Source organism: Epinephelus fuscoguttatus, linkage group LG4 (genome assembly GCF_011397635.1).
Source record: "Epinephelus fuscoguttatus linkage group LG4, E.fuscoguttatus.final_Chr_v1".
NCBI classification, from domain to species: domain Eukaryota; kingdom Metazoa; phylum Chordata; class Actinopteri; order Perciformes; family Serranidae; genus Epinephelus; species Epinephelus fuscoguttatus.
Genome location: NC_064755.1, coordinates 38,614,726 through 38,629,733, shown reverse-complemented (window position 1 = coordinate 38,629,733; position 15,008 = coordinate 38,614,726). Strand labels below are relative to the sequence as shown.

Sequence of the window (15,008 nt, the reverse complement as noted above, 5' to 3'; positions counted from 1 at the left end):
AAGAGCAATCAATTAGTGGACTAATCAAACTTCTGATCAACACGAAACAGTTTTCTGTGATGTATAAAAAGGAAAACAATAGATCCTCCAAAAACAACCTGGACAATAACATAATCAAAATAGCTGCTGAAAAATATTCTGTTGATTAATTAGTTGATTGATTAATTGTTCCATGTCCTGTGTTGCCTCACTGAATGTCGGACCCCGCCACCTACACTCAGGTATCTAATGCCGCTCTGTCTCTCCCTTCAGGTGGCTTCAGGCTCGGGTGCAGGCTCCTCTTCGGCCGCCTCGTCCCGGCAGCAGCTTCGTCAGCGGATCACACGAGTTAACCTCAGGGACTTCATCTTCTGTCTGGAGCAGGACCGCTCCACCGCTCGCTCTCTAATGCTCTACAAGGCGCTGCTGAAATGAGGAGTCCCTCCTGGAGGAGCACTCGGCCCACTGCAGATCACAAACTGGATTACACTTCAACCTCCGGTCCTCATGTCCTCACGTCCTCAGAGGTGTTTCACACTCCCTCTGTCAGTCCCTGCAGCATCTTTCAACCTTCACTTTGTCCTCTTTCACCTGAACCGCCACTTCTACAACTTCTCTGAAAAGTCTCATCTTCAGCTCCTTCAGGTGTCTTCTGTCAGGCTGCACATCACTCTCAGCTCCGTGTTTGTTAAAGAGAACTCCACTGATTTAACGTTAAAGTCCAGGTCACAGCAGGAAGTGCAGCAGTAGAATTAATATTTGGCTCTGAATGAGTTTCTAAATTAGGTTTTTGACATCTCTGTTGTTTCTTGTTGAGGCTGACATGAACATTTTTCCCCACTTGGCTGCTCGTTATGGTTTAAAGGGTTAGTTCAGATTTTTTAAAGTGGGGTTGTATGGGGTACTTACCCGTAGTCAGTATATTACATACAGGAGATGTAAGTCGGCACGCCCCAGTTTAGAGAAGCAGGCTAGAGTCTAACACAGAAGCTAAAGAATGTACTGCTGTGGAGGGGTCAGCAACAAAACATTTAAGACACCTAAAAAAAAGTCCCACCTAAAAAAAAATCATTATCAGTTTAATTGTACATTATATTTAGAATATTTTCATTACTTTACCTTAATGTCATACAGTGATCTCCAACAGGAAAATAAAGCTGCTATAGCACTCTCTTAAAAGCCAGACTCCATTGAGAAAAACAGTGATTTAACATATTTAAACACAGGAGCTACTGGTGTAGTGCTGCCTCAATCAGTCAGTTAGTTTGTGCTATTTTCCAAGTTTGGGAACTTAAAGGGTTAGTTTGGATTCACCGAAATCACACATTAACACAAACTAACGAACTAATCAAGGCAGCAGTAGACCAGCAGCTCCCATATTCACCAAACTAAAATGAATGCTTTTCTAAATGGAGTCTGGTAGCTTTGACAAGAGCATAAATGAGGAATTGAAGCCATTAACAGCTTCCCTGTCGGAACAGGCCGTCATATGGAAAGGTAAAGCAGTGAAAATATTCTAAATATAGCGTACCCTTTAACTGATACTGATATTTTGAAGTGGCTAAAATAAGTTTTGTCGCTGCTCCCATCCACAGCTGTATGTTGGTTAGCTTTCATGTCAGACTCCAGCCTGCTTCTCCAATAAGTATCTCATACAACCCCACTTCAATACATCCGACTCTTGAATGCAGTGTTACCATGACGTCGTCCTGTCTCCTGACTGTAAACACTGTCTGTGTGGAGCAGTTTATAATTTCTCAGCTTCAAACTCTGTCAGATCAGCAGACCCAGAGATATACTCTTTTTATTCCACACATTCTCCTCCCTGGTCAAGACCTTGCACCGTCATTACCCACAATGCACCTTGGACATTTATCAGACTCTCACAGATCCCTCTGGAGACACTTAAGACTTAATACCACTTTTAAAATTCGTAGAGCTGATCTGGAGAATCACTGGAGTTCATCTTTGATCTCGAACATGTTGCAGTGAGTGATGTGCAGCTCTGAAGCTCGACTCTGTCAGCGAGCTGCTGCCACTGACAGGATCGTTGTCAGTGTGTGACTCCAGCGCTGTACCTGAACAGGTGCCTTTAGAGTCCCATCTTTCTCTCTGCAGCCCACTCAGGACGCCGCCGTGCTCATGGGCTCTTCAGTTTATTTTTTAAAGTTTTTTCCGCTCTCAGATCTGTCACACATTCAGCCGTCACTTTTGCATTTTAAGTCGAGGATCCTGAGTTTTATTGAGCGTCGTGTTGTCAGAGGAAGGTGAACCGCGAGAACTGTGAAGCTTCGATGGTCGACAGACCGAGGTCAAACAGCTGCCAGATCATTTTAATGTGTGTGTGTGTGTGTGTGTGTGTTTCGGTGTGTGTGCGTGTGTGCGAGTAGAGTCAGTGTTAATCATGGTCATCACGTTAACAGCCGACAGGCATGAAAGGTTAAAAGAACAATTCCGAATTTTGGTAAATCCTCTTCTTCTCTTTCTCTCAGAGTCACATATTCAGATTGATACCACTCTGATGAAGCTACAGCCAACAGCTGCTTAGCTTAGCTTAGCATAGCATAAATACTGGAAACAGGGGAAATAGTTAGCTTAGCTTAGCATTACTATTGTTAACGGGAAGGAAACCCTGGATATATTAAGAGTCCAGGATACAGCATTAATGGCAGGCCCCCAGTCATTACCGTAAAAGTTGTTCAGTGGTGCATGAAGCGAAAAAAGCTCTTATTTCTGTGGTATTAAAATCACCCGGATGATCAGCACTGCTTCCGCATCATTGGGCCCATGGAGCAGGGGCACCTAAGACTTATTGCCGCTGAGCACGCCCAAGTAGCTGACTTCCAGTTTAGCACGTTGTTAACTTGAATGGGGAAAAAACAGCTTAATCTTGCAGCTCTTTTAGACTTTTCAAATGTTACACAGGGGTTGTGACGTTAAAAAAAAATGTATACATTGAAGTCTCTGGGGGAAAATTTTTTGGGGCCCAATAGCATCGTGTGACGGACCACAGAAATTACAGTATTATTGTTTGTGTCTGTTTGAGCCTGGTGCACTTCTGGGGGTCTGGTGGAAACAGCTAGCTTAGCTTTTCATTAAGATTGGAGACAGGTGGAAGCAGCTATCTTAGCTTAGCATCAAGACCAGAAACAGGGAAACAACTTAGCTTAGCTTAGCTTAGCTTATTTTAGCGTTAAGACCGGAACTAGGGGAAACAGCAAACCTAGCTTAGCATAAACACTTGCAACAGGAGGAAACAGCTAGCCTGGTTCTGTCTAAATGTAACAAAACCCACCTAAACTGATAAATAAGTAAATTTCCTGTTCTTAATAGGTGTCATCACTTCAAGCCACCACATACCCAGATCAGCCGTTTATCTCAAAACCAATTGGTGTGTTTAGGGGGCTTTGGTGTTGCTGGCAGATATCCAGGCCATGACTTCTTTTTCTGTGTACTGGTTATTGTTTATAGTCTGATTAGCTAGGCTACTTAAGTGTAGGTGTTGTAGGTCCAGGCAACATTTGGGCTAATCTCTGTTAGTCATGTGTTAGTTGATGGGTTCCCAGATTGCTTTTCAGCCACCGCATTTGGCCTGGTTTGCTCTCCACACATCCTGTTTAGCCGCATGACACCAAAGCTTGTTCACATTTGATTGGTCAGTATTACTCAGACTACAAATGACAACCAGAATGCCTCCGATACCAAAATCTTGTCTTGTTGCCTACAGATTACGCATAAAAGCGCAGAATCTGTTTATAGAGATTGGTCAGACGTTAAAACTGCACATAGCCTTGTTAAATAAACTGTTAGTTGTAGTATAGTTTAATACATTAAATAAGAAATATATTTGACACTTTGATTTGTTTGTTTATTAAAGGATGAGATTGTTAAATCAGTACGCTTTAGAGGAGCTGGTAGGTGGATTTTTTTTTTTTTTTTACTTTTGAACAAAGCCAGGCTAGCTGTTGCCCCATTTCCAGTCTTTATGTGAAGCTAGTCTCCAGTCTTTATGATAAGCTAGCTGTTTCCCTGTTGCTAGTCTTTATGCTAAAGCTGTTGTCTGTAGCTTCATATTTAGATTACAGTTGAGAGAAAGAGGATTTCACTAAATGTTGAACTGTCCCTTTAACAATGATTCACAGTTTTTAAGTTAACAGTCATCACAGGGAGCTGGTTCTCCTACAGACAGTGAAAACTCACTCAGGCTACGTTCATGAAGGCTAACAACCATATAACTTCACATCAAACATTCCTGCAATACCCTCCTCCTCCTCTTCTTCATCCCGCCTGACGTGTGATTTCGCTTTTAGCTCAACGTGCGAAGGTGAAATGTTAGAATTCAAATGACAGTCTGAAAATCCTCGTACTGTTGGACACATACATTTGTCAGAGTAGTTGAATATGCAGTTTTGCTTCACGGTTTGCGGTTGAAAGTTTTTAAGATGACTTTTTTGGAAAGGGTGTGTACATTGAAGGTTTTTAACGCTTTAAATGTTTTCCCCTCATATCGGGCATTTGGTTTGTATAGTCTATAGCTCTAACTGATAATTGCAGCTGTGGTGTATGTACTGTATATTCAGTCAGAGTCTTCAGAGCACCCGGCTAAAGTATCATCTGTTGGAAGGACACAATTTTTGCGACTATTTATATTTCCTACATTCTGTATTCAATCCTGACGCATTTCAGGCAATGCAATTTTACAGTTGTTTGTACCTTTGCAAAAAAAATTAAATAAAGAAAATGATAAAGAACCTGGTTTGCTTTGTTTTTGAACAGAATTTGATCCTCGTAAATTAAAAGTGAAGACATGGAGAGCTTTTTATCTTTTTATCAATACATCTGTACAAATGAAAAAGTGACACGAGCTAACAAACACATTAAATATACATTTTCAAAATGGCAGTTTTTATAAAAAGAATTAAATTATCCGTACACACTTATAAAAATGACCTTTGCAATCATTTTATACACAGAACGATATTCACCAAACAAGCTGAGGATCAAATTATTCTTACAAATATTTACATTTGGCAGTTTTATGTACATTTGACTTGTTACCGTGTTGCATCATCATCATCGGGCTCAAAATGAAAAACATTCAATCTGAATTGAAACTCTCTCAAAGTGTATTTTAACTTCCAGATGTCTGCAGAGGTCAGAGGTTTCCTGTCAAGTTTCAAGTTTTCAGGTCTGAGCTGCTGGAGACGTCTGCAGGATCCAGGTGCGAGTAAACTGTTAATAAAGTGTGGTGCTGTTAGTCCAGAGGCTCCTGTTTGATCCGGATCGGGGTGCTGGTGATGGACTGGCTGTGCCGCAGGTCCCGACACAGGACGTACTCGCTAAACTGGGAGGAGTCGACGCCCCCACCACAGGACGCCTTCATGGTGAAGCCCTTCTGAAACAGACGCTCGAGGACCTGCAGACAGATACACAGATGGTGAGCAGCTGTTTGAGTACAGATGTAGTCCATGTGTTATACAGATGAACAGGTGTATTAAAGATGTAGTACAGATGCAGCATAGGTGTACTACAGGTGTATTGCACATGTAAAACAGGTGTAATACAGATGAAGTACAGATGTAGTACAGGTGTGAGCTGATGTAGTCCAGGTGTAGCACTGACCTGCACAGAGTTGAGCCTGCAGTATCCGTTTAGTGGGAAGCGGATGACATGGGTGGGGTCCTGATTCCAGCCGGCGTTGACAGAGTTACACATGACGTCTCCGGTCTCTGGGAAGATCTCCTCGATCAGGACCTTTTCTCCACTCAGAGCAATCCTCTCGCCAAGATCTGGCGTGATGCGAACTACCAGACATTCGCAGGGCGCCGCCCGCTGGGCCTCTCGCTCTGCCTGCCAGCGCTCCAACTCCCGCACCATCGGAGTCAGCTGGTAGTACCGAGCCTCCTCGTACAGCTGGGGGAAGTCCTGACAAAGACACAGCCAGGGGACGGGGTTAGAGATGGGACCACCTGAAGACAACTTACAGTCATTCCCTGGAGAGGCAATGTAACCATGACAATGATCACTGTTATCATGTGACATGTCAAGACTCACTGTAACCATGTAACCATGACAAGACACACTGTGACCATGACAACGCTCACTGTAACCATTCATGACAACCCTCACTGTAGCCATGTAAACATGACAATGTCACTGCAACCATGACAATGCACGCTGTAACCATGTAACCATGTCAACGCACACTGTAACCATGTAACCATGACAAGACTCGCTGTAACCATGACAACGCACACTATAACCATGTCAACGCACACTGTAACCATGTAACCATGACAAGACTCACTGTAACCATGACAACGCACACTGTAACCATGACAAGACTCACTGTAACCATGACAACGCACACTATAACATGTAACCATGTCAATGCACACTGTAACTATGTAACCATGACAACACACACTGTAACCATGTCAAGACTCACAGTAACCATGTAACCATGACAACACACACTGTAACCATGTCAAGACTCACAGTAACCATGACAAGACACACTGTAACCATGTAACCATGACAACGCTCACTGTAACCATGTAACCATGACAAGACACACTATCCATGTAACCATGACAATGCACACTGTAACCATGTAACTATGACAATGCTCACTGTAACCATGTAACCATGACAATGCACACTGTAACCATGTAACCATGACAATGCTCACTGTAACCATGTAACCATGACAACGCTCACTGTAACCATGTAACCATGACAACGCACACTGTAACGATGTAACCATGACAATGCTCACTGTAACCATGTAACCATGACAAGACACACTGTAACCATGACAACGCACACTGTAACAATGTAACCATGACAGCGCACACTGTAACCATGACAAGGCTCACTGTAACCATGACAACGTTCACTGTAACCATGTAACCATGACAACGCTCACTGTAACCATGTAACCATGACAACGTTCACTGTAACCATGTAACCATGACAACGCTCACTGTAACCATGTAACCATAACAAGACTCACTGTAACCATGGCAACGCTCACTGTAACCATGTTACCATGACAAGACTCAATGTAACCTTAACAAGACACACTGTAACCATGACAACGCTAACTGTAACCATGACAACACTCACCGTAACCCTGTAACCATGACAACACTCACCGTAACCATGTAACCATGACTCCTAGTCACCATCAGTGACTTGTTAACAGATATAAACCTGAGCTGTAAGGAAGCGTCACTTCTGTGTCATTATAACTCCTCTCACTGAGCTGATTGCTGCTTCCTCCTCCGGTGAAACACAGAAAGAGAAGAAGCTTTTTACTCCACACTGCTGCTGACAGAGAGCTGCTGCTGGCCCCAGGCCTCACGCTGTATCAAAGCCTCGCCTCCTTCACTCCTCCTCCTCACCCCCTCCTCACCCCCCCACCACAGACTGGAAGCGAGGCATAGATGTGTTTTATAAAGAGGGGTTGTGTCTGCGGGGCTTTTTAGTCATTCTGAGCAGAATAACAGAGGCAGCACTCGCTAACTACAGGGAGGATGATGAGAGGGATGCAATATGCCCCCCCCCTCCCCCCCACACACACACACACACACACACTCACACACACTCACACACACACATTTAGTAAAATACACACTGTGCTGTAAGCGACACTGGATGGATCTCTGCAGCCGGCGGTGCTGATTAAAGTGTCAGAATGTGTTCAAAGACTCGCTGCTGTTTGTTAAAGCTAACGAACACAAATCAGATGTTTGACCTGAAGGTCGTTCTTTTTTTCTTTTTTTTTTTTTTTTAACTACATCTTTGAGACCACAGCTCGTTATTACACACACAGATTACAGCTCATCATTACACACAGTGCTGAAACTTCCTAAAGGCGACAGGCGCCACCAGCAGGGAATCCAAAAGATCTGATGCTAACGGTTGGGCTGTATTCGGGGGTCTACATCTAGTTGTAGTAATGCAGTTCACCTTCATGTGTTCATCAGAGAGGTTTCACAGTCAGAACATGCTGGAGCATTGATGGGTACGGTGGAGAGCACACAAGATAAAATGATAACAGTTGTTTAAATGTGTTTCTCATTAGCTTGTTTTCTTGTTGGTAAAAATATGGTAAATATAGACGGGGGGCTAAGACCAGGGTTCAACATTGACTCTAATGCAATCGTTTAGATTTCCTTCATTTTCAGGCTGGTTTTGAGGATTTGGCGCTAAATGTTGTGCCTGGGGCACGTTGTGTATTAATGATACTCGTTACCTGGAGAGGTTGGAAAAAGATATACGTTTCTTCCCTGTTCCAAAACCAAACTCAAACCCTGTAAAGTGTAGGGTTAGCTAGCTAGCTACTGAAGATATAGCCTACTGAATGTATACACATGCTGCTTTTGCTTTTTGATGATTATAACAGTGAAACAAAGACTGACCCTGCTGTACAGGAACCAGTGAAGGGAAGCAGGGAAACTTTGCTGATATTCAACCAGCTGTGTGTCATCACAGTGTGTGCAGATGAACGTTCGGCTGCTGGCAGCAGCACGGGAGTGAAGCCAATCACTGTTCATCTGCACACACTGCGATGCCACACAGCTGGTTCAATATCAGCAAAGTTTCCCTTTATATTCATTGTCTTGTGTGGCGATCAGCAGTGATGTGGTGGTTCACTTTTACACTGTGATCTGTAGCCTATAGTTCGGCTTTAGCTTCTAACTATCTTTGTCTTTTTAACCTGTTGTTGCTGCTGAGTCAGTTTGACATCCTGGATATATCCTTCAAACACAGACTGTAGACCCCTCTGTCTGCTTCTCTGGAATCACTCTTTCAGTTTTCCAAAATATGATCATATTTCTTCAGTTAGTTACAGTGTGAGCTCCATGCTTACTGCGACAGCTTGTTGGAGCATCACAAAGGGGCGGGGCTTAGTGAAAGGTCTTGCATCATTATCACTTTATGTCTGCAAGTGTCTTTCTCTTTCTGTTGCTGTGTTTAATTGTACTGCCTAGTCTATCATTACATCATCCTTAATTTATATTATTCAGGTGTCACGCTAGCATTCTGACTCTTTTTATATCTTGTCTGTACTTTTATTTTATGCATTTACTGTATTTCAGTGTGCAGACCCCAGGAAAGACGAGAGGCATCCTCAAGTAATAACAATAAACATCATGAGACTGTCTGTCTGTGACCCTCTGACCTGAGATCGGCTTTTCAGCACACATATTTGGGCATTATTTTGGGGAAACAAAAAAAAGAAAGAACGTAAAAAAAAAAATGAGGAAAAGACGATGATAAACATTCAGCACATTGCCAGCACCAACAGCCGTTGTGTGTTTCAAACCAAACATGCATCAGTGGCACATTAAATAAAGAGCAGCTCATACTTAAATTCTGACTGAATTAGAGAGAAACCTCCTTTCCACCTTATCACCGTCTTATCTTTTGTCTCCCATCAAATCATTAATCCCTGAATCAATCCATCCTTCCCTGAATTTACCAATGCCCAAATCAATCCATCAACCCCTTAATCCATCCATCAACCCCCAAATCAATCCATATGTCCAGCTTCATGTGTGTCAGACAAGAGGTCAGACTACATTGGTCAAAGTTCAGATGCGTAAAGCTTCACACTGTACCAGTCATGTTACAGTAACATTAATGAAACTCTCTTTAGAGTATCTGAACATTATCAGTTTAATGTCTCGGTTCAGAACAGACATAAATTTCTGATATGTTAAGTTTAGATGTTAAACAGCTTCAGATTATTACGATCATATTCATGGTTTCTTTGTGACAGTTTTCCAGTGAAAGTACCTTGAAGTCTTCAGGCAGCAGCAGCTTGCAGGTCCGCAGGAAGCTGAGGATGTAGCGGAAGATGTCTCCGTCTCTGTCGATGAAGTAGTGCTGCTTCAGACTGTCCAACACGATGGGCTCGGTGCCGTTAAACAGACGACTGATCCTGCAGAGACACGGAGTCACAGAGCTGAGGGCTAAACCTACACAAGAACCTCAAGATACTGGATATATATGTGAATCTCTTTGAAAACGGACATTTGTAATCATGACTGTTCTGTTTTTCAGAATCAAATAATCAAGAGAATAATCTGCAAATTTATAAATTAGAGAAATAATCTCTTTCTTTAGCTACAGCCCTAAAAATCAATTAATACTAAACACACATCATTTCATGTCTCATCATTCATCAGCTCATAATTCAGTTGACTGTGTGAGAGGACTTTGTTAAAGCTGCAGGATCTGTTGTTTCCTCTAAAGAGGAAAATGTTCCACACTTAATGTCTCAGTTAAACTCAGCGAAGTGCTGACGTCTACACATCTGTTTGCACAGAGACTCTGCAGGATGAGGAGTTTCTGACCTCGGGTCAGTCCTCCCTGCAGGCCTCCTCCTCACCTCCTCTCTCTGTCTCTGTCCTTCAAAACCCAATTAAATTCTCCCTTTTCTCCTCCTGTCTCTGACACGACTCCGTCTTTATCCTCACAGAGTGGAAACACAAAGAACGAGGGACAGGAAGTTAATAAGCTGAGACTATTCTGCTGCCTTTAGTGCTTTTATTATAAATGAACAGTCACATTCTTCGTGTACGGTGAGTCTGTGTGCACAGACACAGAAATACACATTGTGCTCAGACAGCAGCAGTGAGAGGAAACTGCATTTCCCAGATAACTGTTTCAGCTGTGACGTGAGCATGCTAGAGTGGAGCTGATTTATCTCAGAGTACAGAAACAGAAAGTTAACTTCAAGTCTTCAGAGCAGTCACGTGACTCAGTGACTCTGAACCCTGCTGCTGTTCACACCTGGTCATGTCACAAATTAAAAGTTGGTCTTACCTGGACTCAGGGTATTTGGTGAGTGTCGCCAGGCTGCTGGTGTACATGTGCCCTCCCACGTCGATGTGCACGGGGGCGTTGGCCTTGGTGAGCTGGGCGGGGGACGGGATGCCCTGAGCGGTCATGGGGGACACAGGTGAGCGGCTCAGAGACATCCTGGACATGCTCCGCCCCTCCTGCGACAGGTGAGAACAGGGTTATTACATGGAAACCACAGTTAGCTATGATTTTTGTCAGAACATCAACGAACACCACTGACCACTCGGTGAGTTTCATGGCTTTGAAAACCAACGTTTAGGGTGGTTTTAGGACAGGTTCACACATGGCCATAGGCAGCAGTGTTAAGCCAGGCAGGGCGTAACACTGCTGGGGAGTCACCTCACTGCTCTGGACTCTACTAGTTTCTTTTTAAACTTTATTTCCCAGAAGCCACTGGTGCAGATCGACTGGTCTGAACTCTGAAGTGTCAGTGAAACAAAATCCTCTTATAGGTCCTCGCTGAGTTTCACATTCAGAACTACAGATCGAAGCTGGAAACGGCCTCTGAATGAGTTTTATCATTTCATTTAAGGAGTAGAATTTTAAACGCAGCTCTCCTCTAGTCTAGTAAAGGTACTGCTAGTTTAAAGAAATTTTACTTAAGTAAAAGTACTTGAGTAAAAATGTACTCAGATAAAAGTCAAACGTAGGTCAGTTAAAGCAGGTGTTGCCATATCCCATAATAACCTTTGAGCACATTATAATTCAAGTAGACTGAGAGAACACTAGACGTCTGCACCTCCTCTTGGCTGTTTTCAGGCTTTAGAAGATCTATCCTCTGATGGGAGACGTTGGCCAATCACAGGTCTATAACATGCAGTTGGAGTGAACATTGTTGCGCCAACATGTTCACTGTCATACAACTGATTATTAATAATAAATATAACCCTCCTCCATCAGTGAAGCTTCACTACAGTCAACCAGGAAACAGACTAAACTCACAGTTCAGCTAAAAAGTCTGTGGACACCACGAGGTGAACGACCGTTGTTAACACACAGAAATACAACAACCTGAAACTTTTCAAATAAAGTATCACCATGGCAACCAGTGGTGTCCTGCTATAACCAGTCCAGTAAATGTAGAGGTCACCTGTTGGTCACATGGCACTGATACTGTAACTACATGAAGCTGAGAGTGCGTGTGTACATTGCAGTGGTAGTGCTGTACTGTAGTATCAGTGAAGTGGTGGATGATGTGATGTTAATGGAGGGTGCAGCAGACTGATGAAACAGAGGATGACCTGGGGTAGGTGGGGGTGGGGGGGTTGCCTTACTCTGGATTAATTGAACCCCCCTCCTCCTCCTCCTCCTCCTCCTCACAGTAGGTTTGTGGGTTGTAAAGAGGAGCTTTGAAGCATGAAAGGTGAACAGGAGGCGGCTGCAGCTTTCAGTGTCTCTGCCCCGCGGCCGGCACGCTGCCCCGGGCCAAACTGACAAACACTGCCCCCCCTCTCCTCTCCTCCCTCTGTCTGTCTGTCTGTCTGCAGCCGTTCAGCTGCACCAGGCTCAATGTTAAAATCACAGGAAATAACAGAGTGCAGGTTTATGCTGATTACAGGCTCCACATATAAAGTCACACAGTGTAATTATTATATAAATTATCTCAGGGCTGAGACGCATTTCAGTCAGCTGAGTGATCTGCAGGAGGCCATCACATCTTTCAGAGTCAGCACACAGCAAATAAATCAAGACAGCAGACAGACAGACAGACAGGAAGCTGCAGTCACTCAGTGTGATGGACAGGTCTGTAAACACACACACACACACACACACACACACACACACACAGCTCAGTCGGCTGATGAGAGAAAGTTTCAGGAAAACAACAGCTGATGAGAAAGCAGGTTTTCAAAGTAAACCTCTGAACTATCAATCAACTCATGCTGCCTGTGGGACACACAGAGACCTGTTTCAGCGTCTGTGGTCCTGCACACCTGGTCCTAATGAGCGCCGCTCGAGCGTGTGTGGGAACAACGCCACACGCCAGACTCCATTTTGAAACCTCAACATTTAACGCGGCCTTGCTAATAAGCAGACGTCGAGTGTGGCCTCAACCGATTTCAGAGTGTTTTTCTGTAGTGTACTGCCTTCTGGTCAATTCGGCATATGACTAGTCTACGAATTAAAGCTTAGTTTTGATAAATTTTACTTCTACCGAAGACCCACACTGATCTCTGCCGTTTAAAACGGCGTGTTCGCGGAGGAAAGATGGCCGGAAAAACAAGCTAGCCAGCAGCAAAAGTTCAAGTTTTATTGAAACTGGCTCTGTTTTGGAACAAATAATGCATGCCGAATTAAATACTGTTTGAAGCCATTACAGAAAATATCAAGCGTTGTTGTATTTCTTGTACATAAGTGTGCAGATACCAACGAAGACTTAAAATGGTGGTATTTGAAAAGGAGTTTGGTGAAACAGCGCCTATCGGGGCCAGTCGAAACCCCGGGGAATGTCCTCGGGATTTCGGGGTTTTACAACGTAAACGTGAAAACTTTGCGTGTAAATCTCACGTTAAGATGTGCGTGGCGTGCTCGGCGTAAAGCAGCGTGCTCTTACCTGAGAGGACACCGACACAGACGACATGGAGACCGGCGTCTGTCTGCTCCGTCCCGGGGTTTGAAATGTGCGGATACCGGCTGGTCTTCAGTTCACGTCCTCGTCAGGCTGTCTCCTCCGGTGTGTGTGTGTGCGTGTGAGAGAGTGTGTGTGTGTGAAGCAGAAGGAGGTGAACAAGCCTGTCCGTGTCTCCTCCAGAAGAATAAAGAGGAGGGCTGAAAGAGGAGCAGGGAGCCCGGGGCCCTTCAGACCCCCGGGGGCAGGATTAGGTTACAATAACGCGGGGCGGTTTGTTCTTTTCTCTCGCTCGCCCCAACTCGTTTCTGTCAACCGAGGACAGAAAATAGATCCTCCGCCTGCTGTGACAGAAAGATGATTTATCAGAAGAATTAAATATCCATCAATAACGCGACGCTGTGAACATAAATCCGTCCTGTTGTCTTCACACTGGGTTCAGTCTGGAGCTGCTGTCTCTTCCTCCTCCTGTCTGCCTGCACATCCACGTCTCTCTGCCGACCTCTCATATATTTTAGCAACATCAAACATCCCTCTGGCTCTGGAGCCAAATGACGTCTATCGTCATGCATTATGCCCCTCCAGCAGCCTGCGGCCAAATGCGCCATTTCAATTATTGCGCACTGGTAGATGGAGATGTGCGCCGGGGGGCTGCGCACACAGATCCGTTTAATTCTCCTCATCTCTCGGCTCAGTCTGAAGCGTCTCCGTGCTGCTACAGCTGCAGCTGCAGCTGCTGATGTGTCTGTGATGATGAGGAGGAAGAAGGCTGAAAGTCAGCAAAGCTTTGGTCCGTTCATCTACTGCAGGAACCATTTTGTGCTGCGGTGCGCGCGGCTTTACGCAGAGACACCGAGCCGGGATGTGATGTGTCCGTGTGGCTGCTGGCTGTCACATCCATCCACTCAGACTCCCATCACCTGTACTGCTGCAGCTACAACCACACACACACACACACACACACAATCAGTCTGATTTAAATCTGTAGAATTAAATGAATTAATGTCACAACTGATATAAAAAAGCTTTTGTCTTGTTTTAAGGTGAAGTACAGATAAACTGTTTGACCTCTATCACTCTGCCTCCTGTACATCACTCACTGATAGTCTGTGCGTGTCATGTTGTATGTCACGTGATGTCCTGTCAGTAATTCAGCCTGTTTGTCTGATGAAGATCCTGCAGGCTCAAACATTTTCAGTGTGCAGAATTTCTGTCACGGCTACAACTGACACAGTATCATACTTAAACCTTCATGAATATGGCAGCTTGGCTCTGATTCATATGTGAAATATTCTGATGTTGTCAGGAGTTTTTTTTCTCTTTAAATGATCTGTGGTTTTAAATCAAGTGAAGTTAAAGTTGCACTAATCATTGTACAAGAGAGCAACAAAACAGTCGCTCTGAAGACAGTGAACGCAACACGCAGAGCAACAGAACAGCAAATAAACAATAACTGACACGTGCAGAGAAACAATAAACATACAACACAAATAAAACTTGAGATATCAAACACATGAGCTGCAGCACTGAGCTGTGAGACACAGCTACTGATGATCAAACCACACAGTTCAGAAAACATGTT

General features: G+C 44.1%; 2 protein-coding genes across 3 annotated transcripts in view; one reads left to right on the top strand and one right to left on the bottom strand.

Annotated features, from left to right (window-relative positions):
• LOC125887115 (transcription initiation factor TFIID subunit 4-like) overlaps positions 1-4,718 on the top strand; it is a 29,562-nt gene extending 24,844 nt beyond the window's left edge. Inside the window, exon 15 of the mRNA XM_049573658.1 lies at positions 253-4,718. Coding sequence (XP_049429615.1) covers positions 253-414 — 162 coding nt within the window. The 3' untranslated portion in view covers positions 415-4,718. The remainder of the gene's footprint in view (positions 1-252) is intronic.
• A 128-nt stretch (positions 4,719-4,846) lies between these two features.
• Positions 4,847-14,317, bottom strand: LOC125887126 (BTB/POZ domain-containing protein kctd15-like). Of its 2 annotated transcripts, none has more exons than XM_049573679.1 (5): positions 13,412-14,317; positions 10,819-10,994; positions 9,787-9,931; positions 5,602-5,904; positions 4,847-5,395 (listed from the first exon to the last, which is right to left on the bottom strand). In XM_049573679.1, exons 1-5 carry the CDS (start codon positions 13,436-13,438, stop codon positions 5,234-5,236), a joined length of 813 nt encoding a protein of 270 aa, XP_049429636.1. In that variant the 5' UTR covers positions 13,439-14,317; the 3' UTR covers positions 4,847-5,233. The 2 variants fall into 2 exon arrangements, with proteins under 2 accessions (XP_049429636.1, XP_049429637.1); XM_049573680.1 differs by lacking the exon at positions 13,412-14,317 and adding an exon at positions 12,764-13,328.
• Positions 14,318-15,008: the final 691 nt, after the last annotated feature.

Excerpts from the sequence above, each read along its gene's own strand:
- LOC125887126 (XM_049573679.1), bottom strand. The coding sequence starts at position 13,438 with ATGTCGTCTGTGTCGGTGTCCTCTCAG. Across the intron at positions 5,905-9,786 it reads TGCTGCCTGAAGACTTCAAG|GACTTCCCCCAGCTGTACGA; the intron begins GTACTTTCACTG and ends TGTCTTTGTCAG. Across the intron at positions 5,396-5,601 it reads GCAGGCTCAACTCTGTGCAG|GTCCTCGAGCGTCTGTTTCA; the intron begins GTCAGTGCTACA and ends ATCTGTCTGCAG.